Here is a 22842-nt window from a genome sequence, read left to right on the forward strand (position 1 = left end):
TGGCCAGGTTGATAATTTAACCATACTCTTTCGATACTAGTATATGTTAGTTAAATAAATAAATAAATAAATAAATAAATAAATAAATAAATAAATAAATAAATAAATAAATAAATAAATAAATAAATAAATAAATAAATAAATAAATAAATAAATAAATAAATAAATAAATAAATAAATAAATAAATAAATAAATAAATAAATAAATAAATAAATAAATAAATAAATAAATAAATAAATAAATAAATAAATAAATAAATAAATAAATAAATAAATAAATAAATAAATAAATAAATAAATAAATAAATAAATAAATAAATAAATAAATAAATAAATAAATAAATAAATAAATAAATAAATAAATAAATAAATAAATAAATAAATAAATAAATAAATAAATAAATAAATAAATAAATAAATAAATAAATAAATAAATAAATAAATAAATAAATAAATAAATAAATAAATAAATAAATAAATAAATAAATAAATAAATAAATAAATAAATAAATAAATAAATAAATAAATAAATAAATAAATAAATAAATAAATAAATAAATAAATAAATAAATAAATAAATAAATAAATAAATAAATAAATAAATAAATAAATAAATAAATAAATAAATAAATAAATAAATAAATAAATAAATAAATAAATAAATAAATAAATAAATAAATAAATAAATAAATAAATAAATAAATAAATAAATAAATAAATAAATAAATAAATAAATAAATAAATAAATAAATAAATAAATAAATAAATAAATAAATAAATAAATAAATAAATAAATAAATAAATAAATAAATAAATAAATAAATAAATAAATAAATAAATAAATAAATAAATAAATAAATAAATAAATAAATAAATAAATAAATAAATAAATAAATAAATAAATAAATAAATAAATAAATAAATAAATAAATAAATAAATAAATAAATAAATAAATAAATAAATAAATAAATAAATAAATAAATAAATAAATAAATAAATAACATTTTTATATAATACGACTTTTTATTTTAGATATTTCCTATGTATAGTTTGACAAATACACCTGTCTAAGAATACGTGGATTTGGATCTATTTTTGTAATTGATTATTTTACATGTACTGTTTTTAACAGTTGTTATGACCTTCATTTCGAAAACTAAAGTTATATTTTTCGGGCTCTTATATGGGGGAGGGATATCCGACTTCTTTTGATTATCATGTCACTGGCGCATATGTTATTCCCGACTCCCTGTGTGTTTTAAGTTACCAGTATATCATAATATTTTCCAAAGACCTAAACAATTGGTAAGTTACTTCAGACATGACTTTCATCACGTCCACTTTCCAACCTGTGACGTCATACATCCGTTAGTTGGCAGGCACGTTTCAGTGTTATTCTGGTTTGTACTAGTAATACTACCGGTATTCCCGGTATTACTAGTCGGAGATACTGATTACCAACGTACACGTCGTATTCTAGAATAAGTGCGTTATTGCCGGCTTAGCCGCCTTGTTGTTTCGTCGTCACTGGATTCGTGACCTTGAGTATTTTACGGTAAGCTAGGGTGTCAATTAGTATTCGATCGGTGTTCCCCGGCTGCGTTCAAACATATTCATTCACATCGCAATCTCCGTCAGTTCGTAGAGTGGTTATATAAATTTCGATATGGCTAGGTTGATGAAATATAACGAGAACGAGTCAAAGCCACTGCTATCGAAAGCACTGGGAAACTGCAGCATTAACACAGACAAGACGTAAGTATTACTAAATGATGAGCCGCGACGACAGAGATGGCGGGGGGAGGGGTCTCTCGTCTCTTAAATATACTTTATAACTATAACTGGATTGTTCAATTTGTTTCTAAATTTCTTTTCTTGTGTTTAATGACATTTTTTCAACGAAACGTCTTGTTATGGGTATTACTGGCATCACGTTAAATAACAGTTCCGTTTATGTCCACGTGTGCTAGACTGTAAAGTTACACTGTTGTTTTGAGTGTATACTATATCTGTTTGCTGATTGTATCTGTTCAGTGTCCGATAGTATAATGTACTACCCACATCCGATCTCTGTCACAACTATTTGATTTTTCTGGGTCACAGTTATAATATATGAATATATTCTAAATAATAAAGATGAGAAAACAATAATACAAATAGCAAAACACATAGAGAACTGTTTTAAAACAAGAGAAGAAAAACTGAAAACAATATAGTCAGCTATCTCTAGATAAGGTCATGTACATGCATTAGTAATCCAAACATTCACCAAAACAAATATGGAAAACAATCCAATTTACTTTACCATTATTTTTTCCCCTACTTTTATTTGCTTGACTTTTGCTTGTATTTGCTTTTTTTTTTATTTTCCTGTGTGTATTGTTATTCTCACTTTAATTGTTTGTTTGTCTTTATTCACATCTGTATTGCATTTTAGTCAAAATCCTAATAGGGATACGAACGCAATAAAGATAATTATTATATATATATTCTTTAATATTTTTTTTTTATATGTGTGTAAAAACAACCAGTGTGCACCCGTATAAAAGAATTTCATCATGATTGTTGCAAAACAGTAAAGTTTTGGTAAAAAGTGATATTTTTGACTTTTTGTTAAAAACTGCAAGTTTGATTGCTTTGATATTGGACAAATAAGTACCTTGGATTGATCTCTCTTTGATTAGTTCCATTCAAGATTATATCTTTAATTTTTGATGAACATAATTTCAGCATTTATTTAAAAAAAAAAAAGTAGCAGTCAAATGTTTCACACACGAGTACAATGCATGCTGTATTGATTGTCTATCTCTTGGTGCAGTTGGTTCATGTTCATGTGCGTGAATTCCTGTAGTGTTAATTTTGATTTTTATATAAATATCCCATACATCCAATTCATATCTTCATGCATATGCCTCTTCATATACTGTGGCACAGATTCCTTGCAAAATGTTTATTGCTAACAGCAGAGCTATCTCAACTGTGAGACTGCTAGTATATGCCTTTTATTGTGATGTGTGTACAGCAGAGACCATAAAGTTTCCCATCAAGCTTTGCAGATTAAACATTTTATTCTGTTTTTTGTGGTAAAAAAATCAATAATATATTTGTTTTTATATTCCCATGAATATATCGCCTTCTGTTATTTATACCAGGGAGCTGTAATGAGATTTTTACAGCTCCCTGCTTATACTGATGTGAATAAGATACTGGTTGCTGGCTTAACAGCTAGATTCAGCTCAAAAATATAATCGCGAAGTTAATTTTTTAAAGATTAACCTAAATAAATCCATAAAACTCTTATCAGACAATGAATAGTCATTAAAAACATTCTTGTTTCTATGACAACAAGATCCAAATCACAACCAATCTGCATGGTACTTGTTTTTATGAGCAACCGTTTCTGAAAATGTCATGAGAATCAATGTATATCTGTTCCACCATTGTTTTCAAAATCATTTGCCGTTTCAATGAAACTTGTTACATGTATGGCCTTGAACAAAGGACAGACTTGATTAGCTTTTGCTTGAAATCCCTGCCTATTAATTACCTAATTTGCATAACAGCTTTTCCACTATGCATCTCAGAAACACACAGATTTTAATAAAACTTAATCCATGAATGCCCCTGAGACAATGCACAGATCTTATTTGTTTTGGGCTGAAACCATGCATATTTATAACCTAAAGTGCTTAACAATTCTAAAATATTCTTTTTGATAATTGTATGAGATCAGTTATTGAATATAGCAGTGATGTTCGACAATTTAGGATGTCCATGTCTTTGTTCTGCAGATTTGTACTTGGCATCTTTAAACACACAGCAAAAATGGCAATCTATTCTATTAAAAACAATTAATTAATTTAATAAATTCAGTAATTCATCAAATACATTATTGAAAGATGCTTACATAGTTAATAAAAACAACAAGAGCAAAAAGTTACAACATGCATGAGTGAAGTTCAAAAGAATTTAAATAAATTATTTGAAAAACAGATTGCAGTTTAAATAAAAATACAAATAAACGATTTGTTATGAATTGCCCAGCATACAGGGCACATAGACTGCATTTATTTAAAGGGGAAGTCAAGCCAAACAACATAATGCCTCCCAAGGAAAGAGCTCTACAAATGTAGAAGAATGCAATTTACAGTTTTTTTTATATCACTTTTCATTCTCTAGATATTCAACTTTTCATCAGTATTATGTAGTCACCATCTTGATTCTCCAGCAAAGGATTGTGGGTAAAGTGTGACATCATTGACTGTAGGCATTTTGTATGCTTTCTATGCTATAAGAACTGCAGATACTGATAATTTGAATTTATAAATATTTCGGTTTAATTAAGAATAATTTAAGACATACATTTGTGCTTTCCCTTGTATTGTAAAACCAATTATTTTCACTGGCATTTGAGATGATGTTTTTAGCAATTTAACTGGGTTTCAATCCAAAACCTGGCAGGAAAACTATTAGTTCTATTGTTAATAAGCGAATTTTACTTTAACTAGCGAATTTCAGCGAAAATACCGGTAGTGAATAGTTAAAGGGCGATGGTCGTCGCTTTGCACATATGCTATATTTGTGTTGATAAACATTGATTTTCCCACAATCCAATGTGCTCTTCTAATTGAAATCATATAAGGTTTGATCTGGACATGACTTGCACTAATTACCGTTGGTGACTCCTTCGATATCTTCCAATCACCTGTAATTACCAACTGAGGACTACCACCCTTTAACACATTTACAGTATTTCCTTAGACTTTTATAAAATTTAACATTGCAATAGAAACATCTGTGAGCAGCTGTTTCATCATGCAAATAACACCTTTATCAAATTGACCAGGTCATACCAAAAGGTCATAGAAATGTTGGGAGTAAATTCAAATAAACTTGACATCTATAGTCTAAAATCCCAGATTGACCATAAGATTAATACATAGACAGATATAGGCATATAGACAAGTAAATCTATTTTTATTGCAGGTATTCAAGTCCAAAGAAGAATTACTTGATTGATTCACAAAATACTTATAGCCCAAGGTACAGTCATTTATTCAGTTGAATTTTGAAGTCTTAAATTAAACAAATATTGTAAATTTTCACCAATTTCAGGACCCTTTAAATCTCAACATTAAGCACAAAAAAAGCACATCTGGTTAATGCACACCTGTTTATAAACATACATGGTTTCTGATTGGCTGGTGGGTTATGCATTGCAGCTAACCAATTGGAATTAAAACAAATATTGTAAATTTTCACCAATTTCAGGACCCTTTAAATCTCAACATTAAGCACAAAAAAAGCACATCTGGTTAATGCACACCTGTTTATAAACATACATGGTTTCTGATTGGCTGGTGGGTTATGCATTGCAGCTAACCAATTGGAATTAAAACAAATATTGTAAATTTTCACCAATTTCAGGATCTTTAAATCTCAACATTAAGCACAAAAGAAGTGCTTCTGGTTAATGCATTTTCAAAATCAACGTGTGTGTCACAGTGCCAGTGATTACCCACAATTCTTCCTAGCTTGTACTATCATATATTGCTTGATAAAAGTTTGGTAATTGTCACTACCGGTATTACACATCCGTCTTTGGATATATGTTTCATGTAAAAACATTTTTTTTTCTAAATGTTTTTCTTTTCTTTTCTATATTGCTCAATTGTTTGATGTTTTGCTAGAGTAGTAATGATTTATGTCAACAGTCAACCTAACTTATTTTCATATAACTGGAGAATATCCTCAGTACCTGGTTGTGTTTTTGATGAAACAAATCTGTTTAATAATTAAAAGTTATTTTTTCTTTTTGTTTCAGTTCTGGACAACGCCGACCATTTTCACATGTTCCAAGCCTTAGTAATATCAATGATAACAATGAAGACATTGCTGCAATTTATCATAGATATAAATATTACTCCAAATTAACGGAAAATCCAAAGGATGAATCATTTGTGAGTAAAACCAGAATAATATTACCCACTATTTTTATGACTAAGTTAGATTTCACTTCATTATGTTTGTCAAATTATGTTTGTAATTTGTTATAAAAATTATATTTTTTTAAATGTAATTACAGATTATTTTGAATCTCATTGTTGTGGATATAATCTGATAAACCGTCAAAGTTTATATCTATAACAGCGAATTATATAATTGTAAACACATCCATACAATTATCGATTTACATGTACCAAGGGAATCTGATTAAACACAACATTTAGGGTACAGTGTTTCACTATAACTTGCCCACACTGATAGTTTTTTTAAAACACAAATGAATAATTTAATATCATTAAATTGAATTTAATTATGTCAATTTTCATTTTTTGAACCAACCAAATCGCTAACATCTCTGTCATTAGAGGCTCTACCTGCTGTGGTTTATGTTTAGGGTTTGAATACTACCCTTAGCTAACTTTTCAATAGTTGATGAAAAACTCTATTTTCTGTGCTCATCAACTCAAGATGGTGCACCATTGGTTACAACAGCAATGTTTTAACCAATGTACAAAGTCTGAACATTGTACATGTTTACAAGTTATATGAGATTTACATTAGTGGTTTATAATCTAAATATGATTACAACTGTATCAGTTTACAATCGCTATAACAACTGTATCAGTTTACAATCGCTATAACAACAGAGACAGTTATATCTATTAACATATGGCCAGAAAATTAGGTCAAATGACCAAGATTGAGTCATATTAATATTTGTTTTTGATGTTAATTGCAATTGCACATGTAAACCAGTCTCTTAAACCTAATACTGTGTGTTTACAAAGCAGGACAGACTGACTAACTGGTATATTGCTGAGTAACCAGTCAGCTCATAAAATATTGCCCACGACCCCAATGTACCATATCTCAGCCTGTTTTTTTTACCTACATCTTATCTTTTGCATTCTATATGACTTTAATAATCTTATTACAATCAATCTTTAATTATGTAATAAAAAATCCAATTAAATGACTGAACTTTTAATCCAAATTAAAAATGTTGCAGCTTACCAATTGGAATTAATAATATAGTGCCCACACACCTGTTTATAAACATACATGGTTTCTGATTGGCTGGTGGGTTATGCATTGCAGCTAACCAATTGGAATTAATAATATAGTGCCCACACACCTGTTTATAAATATACATGGTTTCTGATTGGCTGGTAGGTTATGCATTGCAACTAACCAATTGGAATTAATAATATAGTGCTCACACACCAGTTTATAAACATACATGGTTTCTGATTGGCTGGTGGGTTATGCCTTGCAGCTATAACCAATTTGAATTACCGGGTAATAATATAGTGCCCACACACCTGTTTATAAACATACAGGTTGGGTTTAGCAGCTGTTATTATATTTGTTTATATGTTGATATATAAAAAATTCATAATTAAACAAAAATAACAATAAATGAATAAAGGAAATTCAAGAAAAATCGACATTGTTTTTGAATCAATGTGAATGCCCACACACCTATTACTTGGATTGGCTTGTGAGTTCTCACTGACTGACTGTATGTCTTGTCACTGTCTCTAATTATAACTTATTTCTAGAATATACCAGATCATGTGCTACCAGTGTCATTACTGGTAATTCCAGCTATTCTTACAGATCCAGCATCGCAAAAAAAACAAAGCAGTATAGTAACAATGTAAGTCTACAAATTCTAAATTTTTACAAGATTAATTCAATTTGACTATTGGCAAAGCTCATACACATAATATCATACAACTCACTAGTATGGGTCCTATATATGACTCTGACTACCATGAACACACTTCATAGTTTCAATAGTTTTGTATTATTGTTGCAAGTTAGAATTTGAGTTTGATTCTCATTTGAAAATCTCTGCATATTAATTTTATAATTTGCATATTAGATTTATTTTTCATATTAATACAGTAGTCAATATTGTTATGATCTTCAGATTAGAGTTTTGCTCTAGAGTTACTAACTTTAAAGGAAGCCATATTGTTTTAAAACTATAACTTTGGTGGACTTTAACTGATTTTTTTTTAAACTTTCTCTCAAACGAAGCTTTTCAGTGTGGAACACCATGATGGGCAGTTCTTTACTGTGTATGCCTTGGGCTATTGGTGAAGCTGGTCTTGTTCTAGGCGTGTTTTTTTTAGTTTTTATGGCAGTTTTGACATGCTATACTGCATACAGGGTAATACGATCGCTAGACGGTGTTGGTGAGTTATACTAATAGTATGAGGTTATTACGAGAATACTGCAAAGTATGCACGAAAACAGTACAGCTGGAATATCAATAGATGTGCAGCGGAGGTCGATGCGACCATGCACTGTCTGAGTGCATACTTTGCAGTATCCTCGCAATAACTTTATTATTATTATACATCTTTTCCTGCCAGGAATACATCATGGGAATGCCGAAATCCAAAATGTTTAGAACAGATTTAACGAACTTCTTTGTTCGGTCAAACCCTGGGGGCAGTCATGTTTGTTTTTTATTATTAAAGGATGCTTACTCGTGTAATCATTCCATATTTGGAATTTGCATTTCCTAATATGGTAGGATGAAAATACCAAGTGCAATACCGCAAAATTATGACACGCTGTAACTTATAGCATTATGATGACAGATGTATAATAATGTAAATTATTTCTAATATCTTATAATAGATTAATCTCACAGTGTATAGAAAATAAAAAAATGTTTAGTAAAATTAAACTTTATTGAATATCCTTAACAAATTCAAATATTCATTTTTTACTGATATTCATTGTAGAAAGAAAAGATGACAATGTGATGGAATTTTCTGAAGTATGCAGTTACTATTTTGGTAAATGGGGTCTGTACATAAGCACCGTATTTTCTGTGTCTGCTTTGCTGGGCGGAGCTATGGCATACTGGGTTCTTATGAGTAGTTTTCTTTACCATGCAGTGAAATACATCTATGGTAAGTTAATGAATTGTGGAACTTACTAGAAACCTAGCATGCTTTGATACTTCGAATTTGCAATGATACCGCTTGTAATTTTGAAAGATTTGGCCAGAAATAAAAGATTTTGCTTCCCGACATAGAGAATATTGAAAAATGACTGTGGTTATGACTTTTTTTAAATAGTTTTTTTTTGTCTATAAGATTACTTAACACCATAATAACAAAATACATGTTTAATGTTCAACATTTATTTAATACTGCATTTCCCTATTCTATCACATGTGGTGCAGTTTATTTGTAAGCAGAATTGCAAAGAGAATTTGTGTGGGTTTCAAACTGACGCATTCGTTAACAGTTCGCAAAACTTACGCAAAAGTAGTAGTATAACCATTTAACAGAAGCACTTAAGTTGAGTTTTCACTGAATAGTTAATAAATATATTCCATTATAAAATATGTAGTGTTTGTGTACTAAGATGAATGAGTTATGATATAAAATAAGAAATATACTGAGACAGTGTGTGAGAGATATTGCTTATTATGTGTAACAGTATGGCACATGTATGAAATGAGAAATATACTGAGAGAGTGTGTGAGAGATATTGCTTATTATGTGTAACAGTATGGCACATGTATGAAATGAGAAATATACTGAGAGAGTGTGTGAGAGATATTGCTTATTATGTGTAACAGTATGGCACATGTATGAAATGAGAAATATACTGAGAGAGTGTGAGAGATATTGCTTATTATGTGTAACAGTATGGCACATGTATGAAATGAGAAATATACTGAGAGAGTGTGTGAGAGATATTGCTTATTATGTGTAACAGTATGGCACATGTATGAAATGAGAAATATACTGAGAGAGTGTGTGAGAGATATTGCTTATTATGTGTAACAGTATGGCACATGTATGAAATGAGAATTATACTGAGAGAGTGTGTGAGAGATATTGCTTATTATGTGTAATAGTATGGCACATGTATGAAATGAGAAATATACACTGAACAATCATGACAACGAATATTAAATTGATAGTCATTTTGAATTCATTTCAGATGAAGTTAACAATTTTAATATGTCTGTAGCGCTCAACGTGACTGACAGTGCTATCTGTCTACATCCGCCATCGAGTGATCCTAACATACCGAATGTTAACCTTACTGTTACTGGATTCAGCAATCGTGAGTCCAAAATCACTGTTTTTTTTTAATAAATTTTTCGTCTTATTTTACTGAGCCACAAACAGTATTAATAATTATTGCATTTTCTTTTCTGTCGTGTTTTGCAGTATCATTTTTTCAGATAATTGATCAATTTTTTCCTGAAAACATTTTTTTTTCACTTTTTAAAACCTAGATTTTTAGAACAAAAAGTAGCCAATCAGTCATCATATATCACCTGATATATCACTTACGTATTTTTAGAAGGGAGAAAATTTTGGGTTTCTGCAGAACAAACAAGTGCCAAGTTGTGCCTAGAGCTACAGTCATCACTTTTGGTCATTGTTAATAATTGAAGTAGTATTTTCTAACTGCAGTTTATAATAAAGAGTTTCTCTTGAACTTGAATGAGCAATGGTTCATAAACATCACCAGTAGTTTTGAAAACCCTAATTTATTGCAAAACAGTTTTTGCTGCTGAAATTTGATGTCTTTGTGAACAAAGTTATTTAATACCAAAAGTATTTCTTTGGAGAATCCAGAAGAAAAAAATGTATTGGAGAGAACATAGCTCTCTTCAAATGCCCTCAACGTTTGATATCAAAACATTGACAACCATAGAGTGTTGTATACTGCCCTCAACATATTGAGTAACAAATGTGTTTTCTTTTGTTTTTGTTTCAGATCTTCACCATCATCTACATAATACAACTGAATCAGAAACATTATTTTTTGAAATGTGGCAGCAAACATTAACAGTTCCATTCTTTTTAGTTTTGATTTTATTTCCTCTGATAAATTTTAAATCACCAACATTTTTTACGAAATTCAATTCAGTAGGTAAGTAAATTGATTGGGTTTCCTCTACTTCTAGCATATTAAACTGTGACACTCACTATAATAAAACCATGCATTCCAGCTAGAATAAATTGTTATAAGGCTGTTGATAATGAAATATAAAAAAATAAGGAATTTACTTATAAATACTGTGACGTTTTTGGAACTACTTTATTGTATGCGTCGGAATACATACTTTTGTAATGGTGTTATATGTCACCTGATCACCAGAGTGGATTGATATGTAGAAAGTAGTGTCGTTGGGGTAAGAGTAACTGAAAATGGCGAAATAAACAAAAAGTTAAATTTGAAGGCTCTCTGGTTTCTTTGATGTTTTGTGTGTTCCTGAGTCAACACATCACATGGACACATGAACAAGGATCAATAGATTTTGACAGAAATTATACGATTTGTTTAAACAAAAAATTCCAGTTGCTAAACATCTTTATAATCACTTTCAAACTAAAATATAATATTATTCACAGAGTAAACATACAGATATTCTGTTGAACCAACATGCAAACAATAATTTTTAAGTTACATTCTCATTCAGTGTCTATTATTTACAAATCTAACTTAATTTAAAAGGCTCATTTAAATTCATATTCTACAGTTAATTCTTGGTACTCATCCACAATCTCAACATGTGATGCTGTAGTATATATAAGTCAGAAAATGAAATTATGTTTCACAACTTTAAAAGAAGCTCAATTTTTCTGTGCCCAAAAATTTAAAAATTCTTATGATCAGGTGAGAATTTGCACTACCGGTAGTTTAGACTGTAAAATGACATTGCAATATTTTTATTGAAATTCATACCAAATTCTTGAAAAATGTAATGCCAAACAAGTAGAATGTTCCACATTTGTATTAATATTATACTCAAACACAAAGTTTAACCTTATCACCACTAGTTTCTTCTTTTTTTCACAAATTTAAAAAAATAGTCCCGTTTATAGTCTGCACTTGCCTTCAGGAGATTGGGCAAAAATAGTCACTTTTTTTATGTAAAAACTGAAAAATGAGTTAAATTTTGGCTGTTGGCTCCAAAATTAGGGTACATTTCCAAAAATATTGAAGAATATAAGTAAAAAAAAATGCAGAAAAATTTGGTCAAGAAAATCTGGTTTGAAAAGGCTAATATGCACCGGTAATCAATGATAATTTAGCGCTGACTGAGATTGTGTTTTACTTTTCAACCGTTTAAAGTTTTTTGTTTGACTAGTTTCATCCAAAATGTAGGTATTGATTTGCATGCAAAAACACATAAGTAAAACATGCTTTGCAAATAATCAAGGACACTACTAAAATTATCTGAGCTGAACACAAATCAGTTCTTTCACAGAATCACTATATTGCATTAGATGTTCATTAGGAGTATGTCTGGTTGCGATTTTGTGATTATCTTTTTAGCTCCGCTGTCAACTTTGTCGAGCAGAGCTTATCATATAAGTGATTGTCCGTCGTCCGTGTCAGTGTTTTACTTTTTCGACTTCTTCTTGAAAACTACAAGCCTGAATGCTTTGATACTTGGTGTATATGTACCTTGGGTAGACCTCTCTCAGATTTGTTCATTTCATGATGATATCTTTAATTCTCTAATTTTGCTTAATATTTTTGTCATTTTTGGTAAAAAGTGATATTTTCGACTTCTTGTTAAAAACCCGCAAGTCCAATTGCTTTGATATTACATATATAGGTACTACATGTGGACCTCTCTCAGATTTGTTCATTTTGTAATGATATCTTTGATTCTCTAATTTTGGTGAATATTTTTGTCATTTTTGGTAAAAAGTGATATTTTCGACTTCTAGTTAAAAAACACAAGTCCAATTGCTTTGATATTACATATATAGGTACTACATGTGGACCTCTTTCAGATTTGTTCATTTTGTAGTGATATCTTTAATTCTCTAATTTTGGTGAATATTTCTGTCATTTTTGGTAAAAAGTGATATTTTTGACTTCTTGTTAAAAATCGCAAGTCAAATTGCTTTGATATTACATATATAGGTACTACATGTGGTCCTCTCTCATATTTGTTCATTTTGTGATGATATCTTTTATTCTCTAATTTTAGTGAATATTTTTTTAATTTTTGGTAAAAAGTGATATTTTTGACTTCTTGTTGAAAACCGCAAGTCCAATTGATTTGATATTACTTATATAGGTACTACATGTGGACCTCTCTCAGATTTGTTCATTTCGTGATGATATCTTTAATTCTCTAATTTTGGTGAATATTTTTGTCATTTTTGATAAAAAGTGATATTTTCGACTTCTTGTTGAAAACCGCAAATCCAATTGTTTTTATATTACATATATAGGTACTACATGTGGACCTCATTCAGATTTGTTAATTTCGTGGTGATATCTTCAATTATCTAATTTTGATGATTATTTTTGACATTTTTAGTGAAAAGTGATATTTTTGAATTCTTGTTGAAAACCGCAAGTCCCATCATTGCTTTGATACTATACATATTGTTCATTTTTTAATGATATCTTCTGTTCTTTTATTGAAATGTGCATTGATAACAGCGGAGCTATCTCAGCCGACTGACTGCTTATTATTTGTGTAACTTCAATTCCCATGAGAATTTTATTGCATATCACAATCTTGCATACTCTCATAAGTCCTTGCTATATTCTATAGTACATTTTGTAACTATTTAATTTTATTATAGGTACTCTGTCTGTTATGTATATCTTAGTTTTTGTGACAGTTAAGGCAGCTAAATGGGGGTTGAATATTGAATTTAATGGAACTGATCCCGTCAAATCAGTGCCACGTAAGTAGAATTAGTCTCTTTTCATAAATTGATATTTCCATACAAGTTCAAATAAACTAATATCACAAAATACAATGTTTATGGAAAAAAGAACCTATTACATTCATTCACATACAATCATCAGATATGCAGTTGAGTCAAAGAATGTATAGAAGCTAGAATTTGATACATCAAAAAATCCTGTTAACAAACAAGATGCTCTCTCATTGGTCCGACTGTGAGAAATAGGGTTGGATAGCCAATCAGAAACAATCTTGTGTTCAAGTATGTTCACATTGCCTCTGGATATGCAACCATGCAGACATGATCAAATGTAACCGTTTCTTGTACCCACTAATTTGCCATGTTTGTTTGTCCCTATGTATTTTTTTATCTTCAGTATGCAACCCATGTACATACAATAACATCACATTATTTTCTCTTATTAGTTTACAATGCAATGTTTCCAGCACTAACTGGAATGTTATCACTGAGTTACTTCCTTCATAATGGAATTCTATCTATTATGCACAATCAACGACACCCAGAAAATAATGTAAGTTGATTCTTGTCAAGTCAGTCAGTGTCACATAACGTGCATTAAAGTATCATGTAAACAAGCAATACACATTTCCCATATGCAGTATATGTTGCATAACAACCATATCTAACAATTAATTTGGTGCAATGACTAAAATACTCAAACAGATTAAAATCTGAAATTTACAGATTGTGTTTTTGATCATTTCAAATTTAGAAAGCTCTTTAATGTCATCCTCAGAACTGACTAATATAGATGTTAATTTATTGATATTATCCACTGACAGGGTCGGGATCTAAGTATAGCGTATGTTTTAGTGGCGATTACATATACATGGATTGGTGTGGTATTTTATATTACATTTCCTCTTGAAAAGAACTGCATTGAATCAGTAAGTGTGTTTGCATGTGTCTGAATTTTTAAAATATGACTTGTATCCAAACTTTCCAAAGAAATCGCTTTGATAATGTTTTACTTGCACAAGTTGAGAATTAAAGTTATAAAGCTAAATTGTCGCATTATAGGCTAAAGCCTGAGTATAAGGACTCTAGCAGACCAAGAACTTTTTATCTAGAAGAGACAGAGTATACGGTTTTATCTGACGTTAAACCCACCACCTAAAACCTTCATAGGTATATATATTTCAGGGAACTTTATACAAGGCATTTAAGGTAGAGATGCAGGTTTGTGGGCACTTGGGAGTGAAATTTTGTTTGTTTGTTTTTTATTATCCAAACAGTCTTGGCTATAGACTGTTAAAATTGTGTAGAATTGTGAATAGTGGAACATACTCAAAAAAACGATTTTAAAATATAGATAACAGGTGAAAACATTCTCTCTTTTGAATGCTTAGCAAGATTTAGCAAGGCTGTACATAAATAATAAAAAAGAAACATGATGAAAAAAGAAATGACGGATCTCCATATTATGCACTATATTTAACTTTCAACAAAACTAAAATACATTTAAATTTGGAACTGTTACAGCCATTTTAATTTGAACATTAGCAAACTTCTTACTGAGTGAATTGTTATGCAAATTAGCAATTATCTCAGCTTCTTTTTAGTGCACATCCCAGAACTTTAAAAAAAATAGCTCCTAGACGCTTTGACCTTTTGTTTTGAAATTTTCACAAATGATTGATAATGTGTTTATCTTCAAAACGCCGTCGGGGCATTGTTTTTGGTTGAACAGTGTTACAACGATCGTACAGACAACTAGTCTGGGTGTTAATTTATGAAAACTTGAAGTAGTGAAATTTGGGCTGCTGCCCTGCAAAATTGACAACTGGTAGACAGTTTTCAAGACGGCACTTTCTTCATAGTAAACAGATGTACCCACAAATCAATTTTGACATGAAACAGAAGCATGGTTTAGGAGCTAATTATTTTTAAATCACTTTTGACCAAAAAAGTACATTTTTGTGCATATTTCAAACTACAGTGTCCATAAAAAAAATACTAACAACATTTTAAAATTTATACAATAAGCTTTCCGAAAATATATAGTTTTGTGGACAAGGGAGGTCATCTTGGTTTCCTAATTACCTAATTAAAATACCTGTCAGGTAAACTGTATCTCTACCTTTAATGATATTGATTGTGCATGAATTCTTTAATGGGAAATGGGACCATGTTTATTATGCAATAAATGTATATACGAGTGTTGTCTTATTGGAATCTATAGTCCTTGTTTTCATAAAATTTGCATACTGAAGTTGTGGCAATACACAAGATCTGCATATGTTAAAAAAAACCTGTTAACAAACAAGCTGATTGGTCTGATTGTCAGGTGTTAGAGTTGAGTAGCCAATCAGACACAATCTTGTAAAGTAGCTTTGCATTGAGTCAAATGATGAACATTGTTACTTTGTCTCTTTTATAAGCTTGGGTATTCTTGGAGTTTGATTACTTCTTGGAATCATCATACAATGTCAGTGTATCTTTGATGTTACTTGATACATATGTATAATATGTATCAAAGAACTAGGGCAGTTGAAAGGTAACAAAAAGATTGTACAAAAGTAGTCAGACCCAAATCACATACATGTACATGTATGTGTAAATAAAGTCTTGCAATCATGCTTTCTGATTGGTTGGGAGGCAGTCTGGGTTTTAATAGAAGCCACAGCTTCTAATACAGATTTTACAGTAGTGTTTGAGCAATATCATTGTGGAAGTTTAAATATAAATTTATCTAATTTGCATTTCAGAATTTATTAGATAATTTTCCCAGTGCTGACATAATGGCTTTTGTTGGCAGACTTCTCTTGCTGTTCCAGTTAGTGACCATCTACCCTCTGATTCTTTATATTCTTCGAGTGCAATTGCTTTGCCCTATTTTTGGGACATCCTGGCCTGGGTAAGTGTTCTGGTTATGTATAGAGCAATTTAGGCTTTAAGTTTTGATCCAGCAGAGTAATGAGGCGGAGTAAATATACACTGTAACCTCGTTATAACGAACACGTCGGGAGACAGCCATTTAGCTCGTTATATTGAAGTGTTCGTTATACTGAATAACCTATTCATTGCTCGATTGACACCCGGGATTGACACCTATTCATATGCAAAACAATAAAGTCATTGTAGTTGCATTGTTTTTTTTATTCTACCATTGTTACACGTTACGAATAAATCAAAATAAGTTACAAAACTTGTACATGTATTCCATCAATTCAATTACAAATATATTAAAAATATTCAATGTAAATGTTAGAGTAATTTAAGCATATTCCCGATCACCAAATGTTCGTCGCCTCAGTGGTTGAAAAAGCTTGTGATCTTGGTTTGTTTCCGCTTGGAAATAACATTTTCTTTACGTGCATACGATAGTAATTGTCGAAGTTGCAAAATTTTAATGCTATCAATTAATTGTCCTTCAAACCAAGCAAGTGCTGTCTGAAGTTCGTTAACAACATCGATCGTCGCAGGAATTTCGTGATTGTCATGGGAATCGTCAATTTCACTTTCACATGGCCTATCATTGGGTGAATCGCGTACTGCTGAAATGATTTCTTCGTCCGTCATTGAACAAGTCATTTGAACATCACTGGAATTCACTTGAAATTCACTGTCGATATTTACCCACTCTCTGGCAATATCCTCTAGGTTTTCGCCACTGACTTCTTCGATGTGCTGCAAATCTCTGACGATCTCTGACAACAGGATGTCGTCTTTTGATCCAGCAGAGTAATGAGGCGGATTAAATATACATGTATATATATATTCACGTTTTTTATATCAGCCCTGTAACCATAGCCACCTTATCAGCCTTGTATGTTGACCGACTGACTGCAATGAAATGAATGAACACTATACTTTCCTTTAAACATTTTGTTTTGGTCATTGTTAATATGTAATTTTACTTTTTCATTTCTTTCAGCCTGAAATACATTTTAATTTTAAATATCGCTGTTGTATCTGTGTGTGTTCTATGTGCAATATTTCTGCCAGAGATTGGCACTATAATCAGGTAAGACCATGACATAACATGATATACTAGTACTTTATGGCAATTATGTTTGAAATATATCGGTAGATGACCCCCCCCCCCCCCCATTCACACATATAACATGTACTTGTATTGCTATATATTAAGGACTCTATTTTGTTAGTCCCCGTTCGGACGCAGTCCGAAAACGGGGACTTATGTTTTGCCCTGTGTGCGTGCGTCCGTCCGTGCGTCCGTGCGTCTGTGATCACCTGTATCTCGAACATGCATGGACCGATTAAGTTCAAACTTCACTCATACATCACACATTATATGGGACATATGCACATGCATTTTTTTCATGATGCGATTAACGATAGCCGAATAGCGGCCATTTTAAGGCCGAAAATGCATCAAAATCGCACATTTTCACCATTCCGGACCCGGATCTCAGTTATGCATGGACGGATTTTGTTCAAATTTGGTACATACATTAAACATAATAGGACCTTGATGCACGTCATTTTTTTTTTTGGATCGGGTTCGAAATGGCCGACTGGCGGCCATTTTGTTTTAAAGAATTCAGTTCTGGATCCGTATCTGAGACATGCTTGGATTGATCGAGTTCAAACTTCACACACACAAGGTACATCATGTCACAAATATGTATGTGCATTTGTTTCATGATCTCATTAACGATAGCCAAATGGCGGCCGCTTTAAGGCCGAAAATGCATTGAAATCGCACATTTTCACCATTCCGGACCCGGATCTCAGTTATGCATGGACGGATTTCATTCAAATTTGGTACATACATTAAACATAATAGGACCTTGATGCACGTCATTTTTTTTTCCGGATCAAGTTCGAAATAGCCGACTGGCGGCCATTTTGTTTTAAAGAATTCAGTTCTGGATCCGTATCCGAGACATGTCTGGATTGATCAAGTTCAAACTTCACACACACAAGGTACATCATGTCACAAATATGTATGTGCATTTGTTTCGTGATCTCATTAACGATAGCCAAATGGGGGCCGCTTTAAGGCCGAAAATGCATTGAAATCGCACATTTTCACCATTCCGGACCCGTATCTCAGTTATGCATGGATGGATTTTGTTCAAATTTGGTACATACATTAAACATAATAGGACCTTGATGCACGTCATTTTTTTTTTTGGATCGGGTTCGAAATGGCCGACTGGCGGCCATTTTGTTTTAAAGAATTCAGTTCTGGATCCGTATCTGAGACATGCTTGGATTGATCGAGTTCAAACTTCACACACACAAGGTACATCATGTCACAAATATGTATGTGCATTTGTTTCATGATCTCATTAACGATAGCCAAATGGCGGCCGCTTTAAGGCCGAAAATGCATTGAAATCGCACATTTTCACCATTCCGGACCCGGATCTCAGTTATGCATGGACGGATTTCATTCAAATTTGGTACATACATTAAACATAATAGGACCTTGATGCACGTCATTTTTTTTTTCGGATCAAGTTCGAAATAGCCGACTGGCGGCCATTTTGTTTTAAAGAATTCAGTTCTGGATCCGTATCCGAGACATGTCTGGATTGATCAAGTTCAAACTTCACACACACAAGGTACATCATGTCACAAATATGTATGTGCATTTGTTTCGTGATCTCATTAACGATAGCCAAATGGGGGCCGCTTTAAGGCCGAAAATGCATTGAAATCGCACATTTTCACCATTCCGGACCCGTATCTCAGTTATGCATGGATGGATTTTGTTCAAATTTGGTACATACATTAAACATAATAGGACCTTGATGCACGTCTTTTTTTTTTTCGGATCAAGTTCGAAATGGCCGACTGGCGGCCATTTTGTTAAAGAATTCAGTTCTGGATCCGTATCCAAGACATGTCTGGATTGATCAAGTTCAAACTTCACACACACATGGTATATCATGTCACAAATAGATATGTGCATTTGTTTCATGATCTGCTTAACAATAGCGGAATGATGGCCATTTTAAGGCCGAAAATGCATCAAAATCACATATTTTCACAATTCCAGAACCGGATCTCAGTCATGCATGGATGGATTTTGTTCAGATTTAGCACAATGTGTTGTACATATGCAGGTGCATTTCGGTCATGATCTGCTTTGAATGTATATGTCACTCAAATATGAACGGAACGGGGATGTGTCATTGACAATGACTTGTTTTAATTAAATTGGAGTTCAGTTGAATTGCGTTCAAATAAAATGTAGCAAAGTCGAATTATTATACAAATTGTAACTTTATATAGAAATTGTTTTGAAGCTTATTGTTTGTAGAGTGGGTACCGTACATTGCCCATTTACTATTCCTAAGCTTCACATACATTTCTATGTTACAATTTGTGTGATGTTGTTTCAACTTTACTATAACCTTTACAGTTGTGTGTCCTTAGAAGATATCTGTACTAACTCAACATACCGGGTATAGTAAAGAAAGTACACACTGATCTGACCCACTCCCCAAAACACATACATTTTTATTAATAACTGCAGAACAATGTGTATAACTACGTATTTTTGAGCATGATTAAAGTAAAATTGTTTGTATAAAACAGAGCCAAGTATTTAATGAAAATTCACTTCAATTACCCATGCTTATTTCATCAAATATATTTAATATGCTTCTATCAAGATAAAATATCAAATGTAACTCATTTTAATATAAATGTCTGTTGTATTTTACAGATTTTCCGGTGCCTTTTCAGGGCTTGCATATATTTTCACATTGCCATGTTTGGTTTATCTTGCATATCTCTGGAAAGAAGGCCGCCTCACCTACACTGTCGTCTTATTTCATTCATTCATTATTGCTCTCGGTGTTGCTAATTTTGTAGGACAATTTGCAATATTTGCAATACACTGAATTTAAAGTACTTAATTTATATTTTGAAATTGTTTAAAATTGTTTTAGGTTGTAATTTTAACTGAGTATTATTAAATTATGTATTTTATAAATAAAACGTTAAAAATGACGCAATTGTAGTTTTTATTATTGCTGTTAACTCTGCATCTGATATGTGTGGGTTTTTCATCCAATTTAAAAAGTTGAAAGTGTACTAAATCATGAGGCAAAATTTTTACATTTTGAATGAATCATATATTATAATTCCACAGACAGGGAGATCAGCCCTTTTACTACTGCCATTGCAATTTAAAATTGAAAGAATAATAAATCATAAGGCTGAATTTACATTTTAAATGAATCATATTTTAAAATTGAAAAAAAGATCAACCCACATACTATTTTGAGTTGAAATTGCATATGGGAATGCAACTTCAGCCATCCACAATCTCAACATTTGTTGGTCTATATATAGGTTAGTGATTAATGTAAACTCATGTATGGCAGAGTCATCTTGTATTCAGTTACTAACATCCAAACAGAATGTGACAAAACATACTCTATGCTGGTACTCTGAATCCATAGTAATTCAAGACACTAACCATATCACTAATTGTGTTGTAGAATTCTCTAAAGACCCAGTTAGTTCAGGCTGACATCCATGAATAAACTTTGCTCCAATACTTCTAAGCTTTTATGAGCTCCTGTATTGGCATACCAGAATGAATACTTTTTAGCTCCGCTGTCGACTTTGTCGAGCGGAGCTTATCATATGAGTGATTGTCCGTCGTCGTCGTCCGTGTCAATGTTTTACTTTTTCGACTTCTTCTTGAAAACTACAAGCCTGAATGCTTTGATACTTGGTGTATATGTACCTTGGGTAGACCTCTCTTAGGTTTGTTCATTTTATGTTGATATCTTCAATTCTCTAATTTTGGTGAATATTTTTGTCATTTTTGGTAAAAAGTGATATTTTCAACTTCTTGTTAAAAACCGCAAGTGCAAATGCTTTGATATTACATATATAGGTACTACATCTGGACCTCTCTCAGATTTGTTCATTTTGTAATGATATCTTTAATTCTCTAATTTTGGTGAATATTTTTGTCATTTTTGGTAAAAAGTGATATTTTCGACTTCTTGTTAAAAACCGCAAGTCCAATTGCTTTGACACTACATATATAGGTACTACATGTGGACCTCTCTCAGATTTGTTCATTTCGTGATGATATCTTCAATTCTCTATTTTTGGTGAATATTTTTGTCATTTTTGGTAAAAAGTGATATTTTCGACTTCTTGTTAAAAACCGCAAGTCCGATTGCTTTGATATGACTTATATAGGTACTACATGTGGATCTCTCTCAGATTTGTTCATTTTGTGATGATATCTTCAATTCTCTAATTTTGGTGAATATTTTTGTAATTTTTGGTAAAAAGTGATATTTTCGACTTCTTGTTAAAAACCAATAGTTCAATTGCTTTGATATTACATATATAGATACTACATGTAGACCTTTCTCAGATTTGTTCATTTTGTGATGATATCTTCAGTTCTCTAATTTTGGTGAATATTTTTGTCATTTTTGGTAAAAAGTGATATTTTCGACTTCTTGTTAAAAACCGCAAGTCCAATTGCTTTGATACTACATATATAGGTACTACGTGTGGACCTCTCTCAGATTTGTTCATTTTGTAATGATATCTTTAATTCTCTAATTAATTTATTTTGATGAATATTTTTGGAATTTTTGGTAGAAAGTGATATTTTCGACTTCTTGTTAAAAACTGTAAGTCCGATTGCTTTGATACTATTCATATTGTTCATTTTCTAATGATGTCTTCAGTTCTTTAATTGAAATGTGCATTGCTAACACCGGAGCTATCTCAGCCGATAGGCTGCTTGTTTTACTAATTTCACAAGATCTACTCAACTCGCTGATTTTGCTATGTGGATACAGGGCATGACTTGTTTCTTGTGACAGTATGTGGGTATAATCACCAGTTACCAACTGTTCATACATCTGATAGATACAAGTAACATCATTGACTAATATTATTAAAGGCAAGTTTATAGTACAGCTCATCATACCAACCGGATATAAACTTTTTATCCCATGACCAACTTTGAGCGCCAAAATGACAGAAATTTTTTTTTATCATTGCTGAACATGTATAAAATGGCATTTAACATGAATAATGTGACATCTACCATGATATATCATAGTAAATGTCACAACTGTGAATAATAGAAGTACACATCTTTGCATTTCATCAAATACATACACAGTACACTGA

General features: G+C 31.3%; 1 protein-coding gene across 2 annotated transcripts; it reads left to right on the forward strand.

The window, feature by feature from the left end:
- Window positions 1–1586: 1586 nt before the first annotated feature.
- LOC102804914 (neutral amino acid transporter 9-like) lies at window positions 1587–20676 on the forward strand. Of its 2 annotated transcripts, XM_085503581.1 has the most exons (14): window positions 1590–1756; window positions 4988–5044; window positions 5826–5961; window positions 7570–7667; window positions 8054–8211; window positions 8770–8940; window positions 9986–10111; window positions 10775–10930; window positions 13615–13719; window positions 14148–14254; window positions 14526–14630; window positions 16452–16600; window positions 17621–17710; window positions 20390–20676. In XM_085503581.1, exons 1-14 carry the CDS (start codon window positions 1668–1670, stop codon window positions 20565–20567), a joined length of 1725 nt encoding a protein of 574 aa, XP_085359707.1. In that variant the 5' UTR covers window positions 1590–1667; the 3' UTR covers window positions 20568–20676. The 2 variants fall into 2 exon arrangements, with proteins under 2 accessions (XP_085359708.1, XP_085359707.1); XM_085503582.1 differs by lacking the exons at window positions 16452–16600; window positions 17621–17710; window positions 20390–20676 and adding an exon at window positions 14764–15115 and having other exon boundaries at window positions 1587–1756.
- The last annotated feature ends 2166 nt before the right edge of the window (window positions 20677–22842 follow it).

Source organism: Saccoglossus kowalevskii, chromosome 9, assembly GCF_978046115.1.
Source record: "Saccoglossus kowalevskii chromosome 9, keSacKowa6.1, whole genome shotgun sequence".
Classification (NCBI taxonomy): domain Eukaryota; kingdom Metazoa; phylum Hemichordata; class Enteropneusta; family Harrimaniidae; genus Saccoglossus; species Saccoglossus kowalevskii.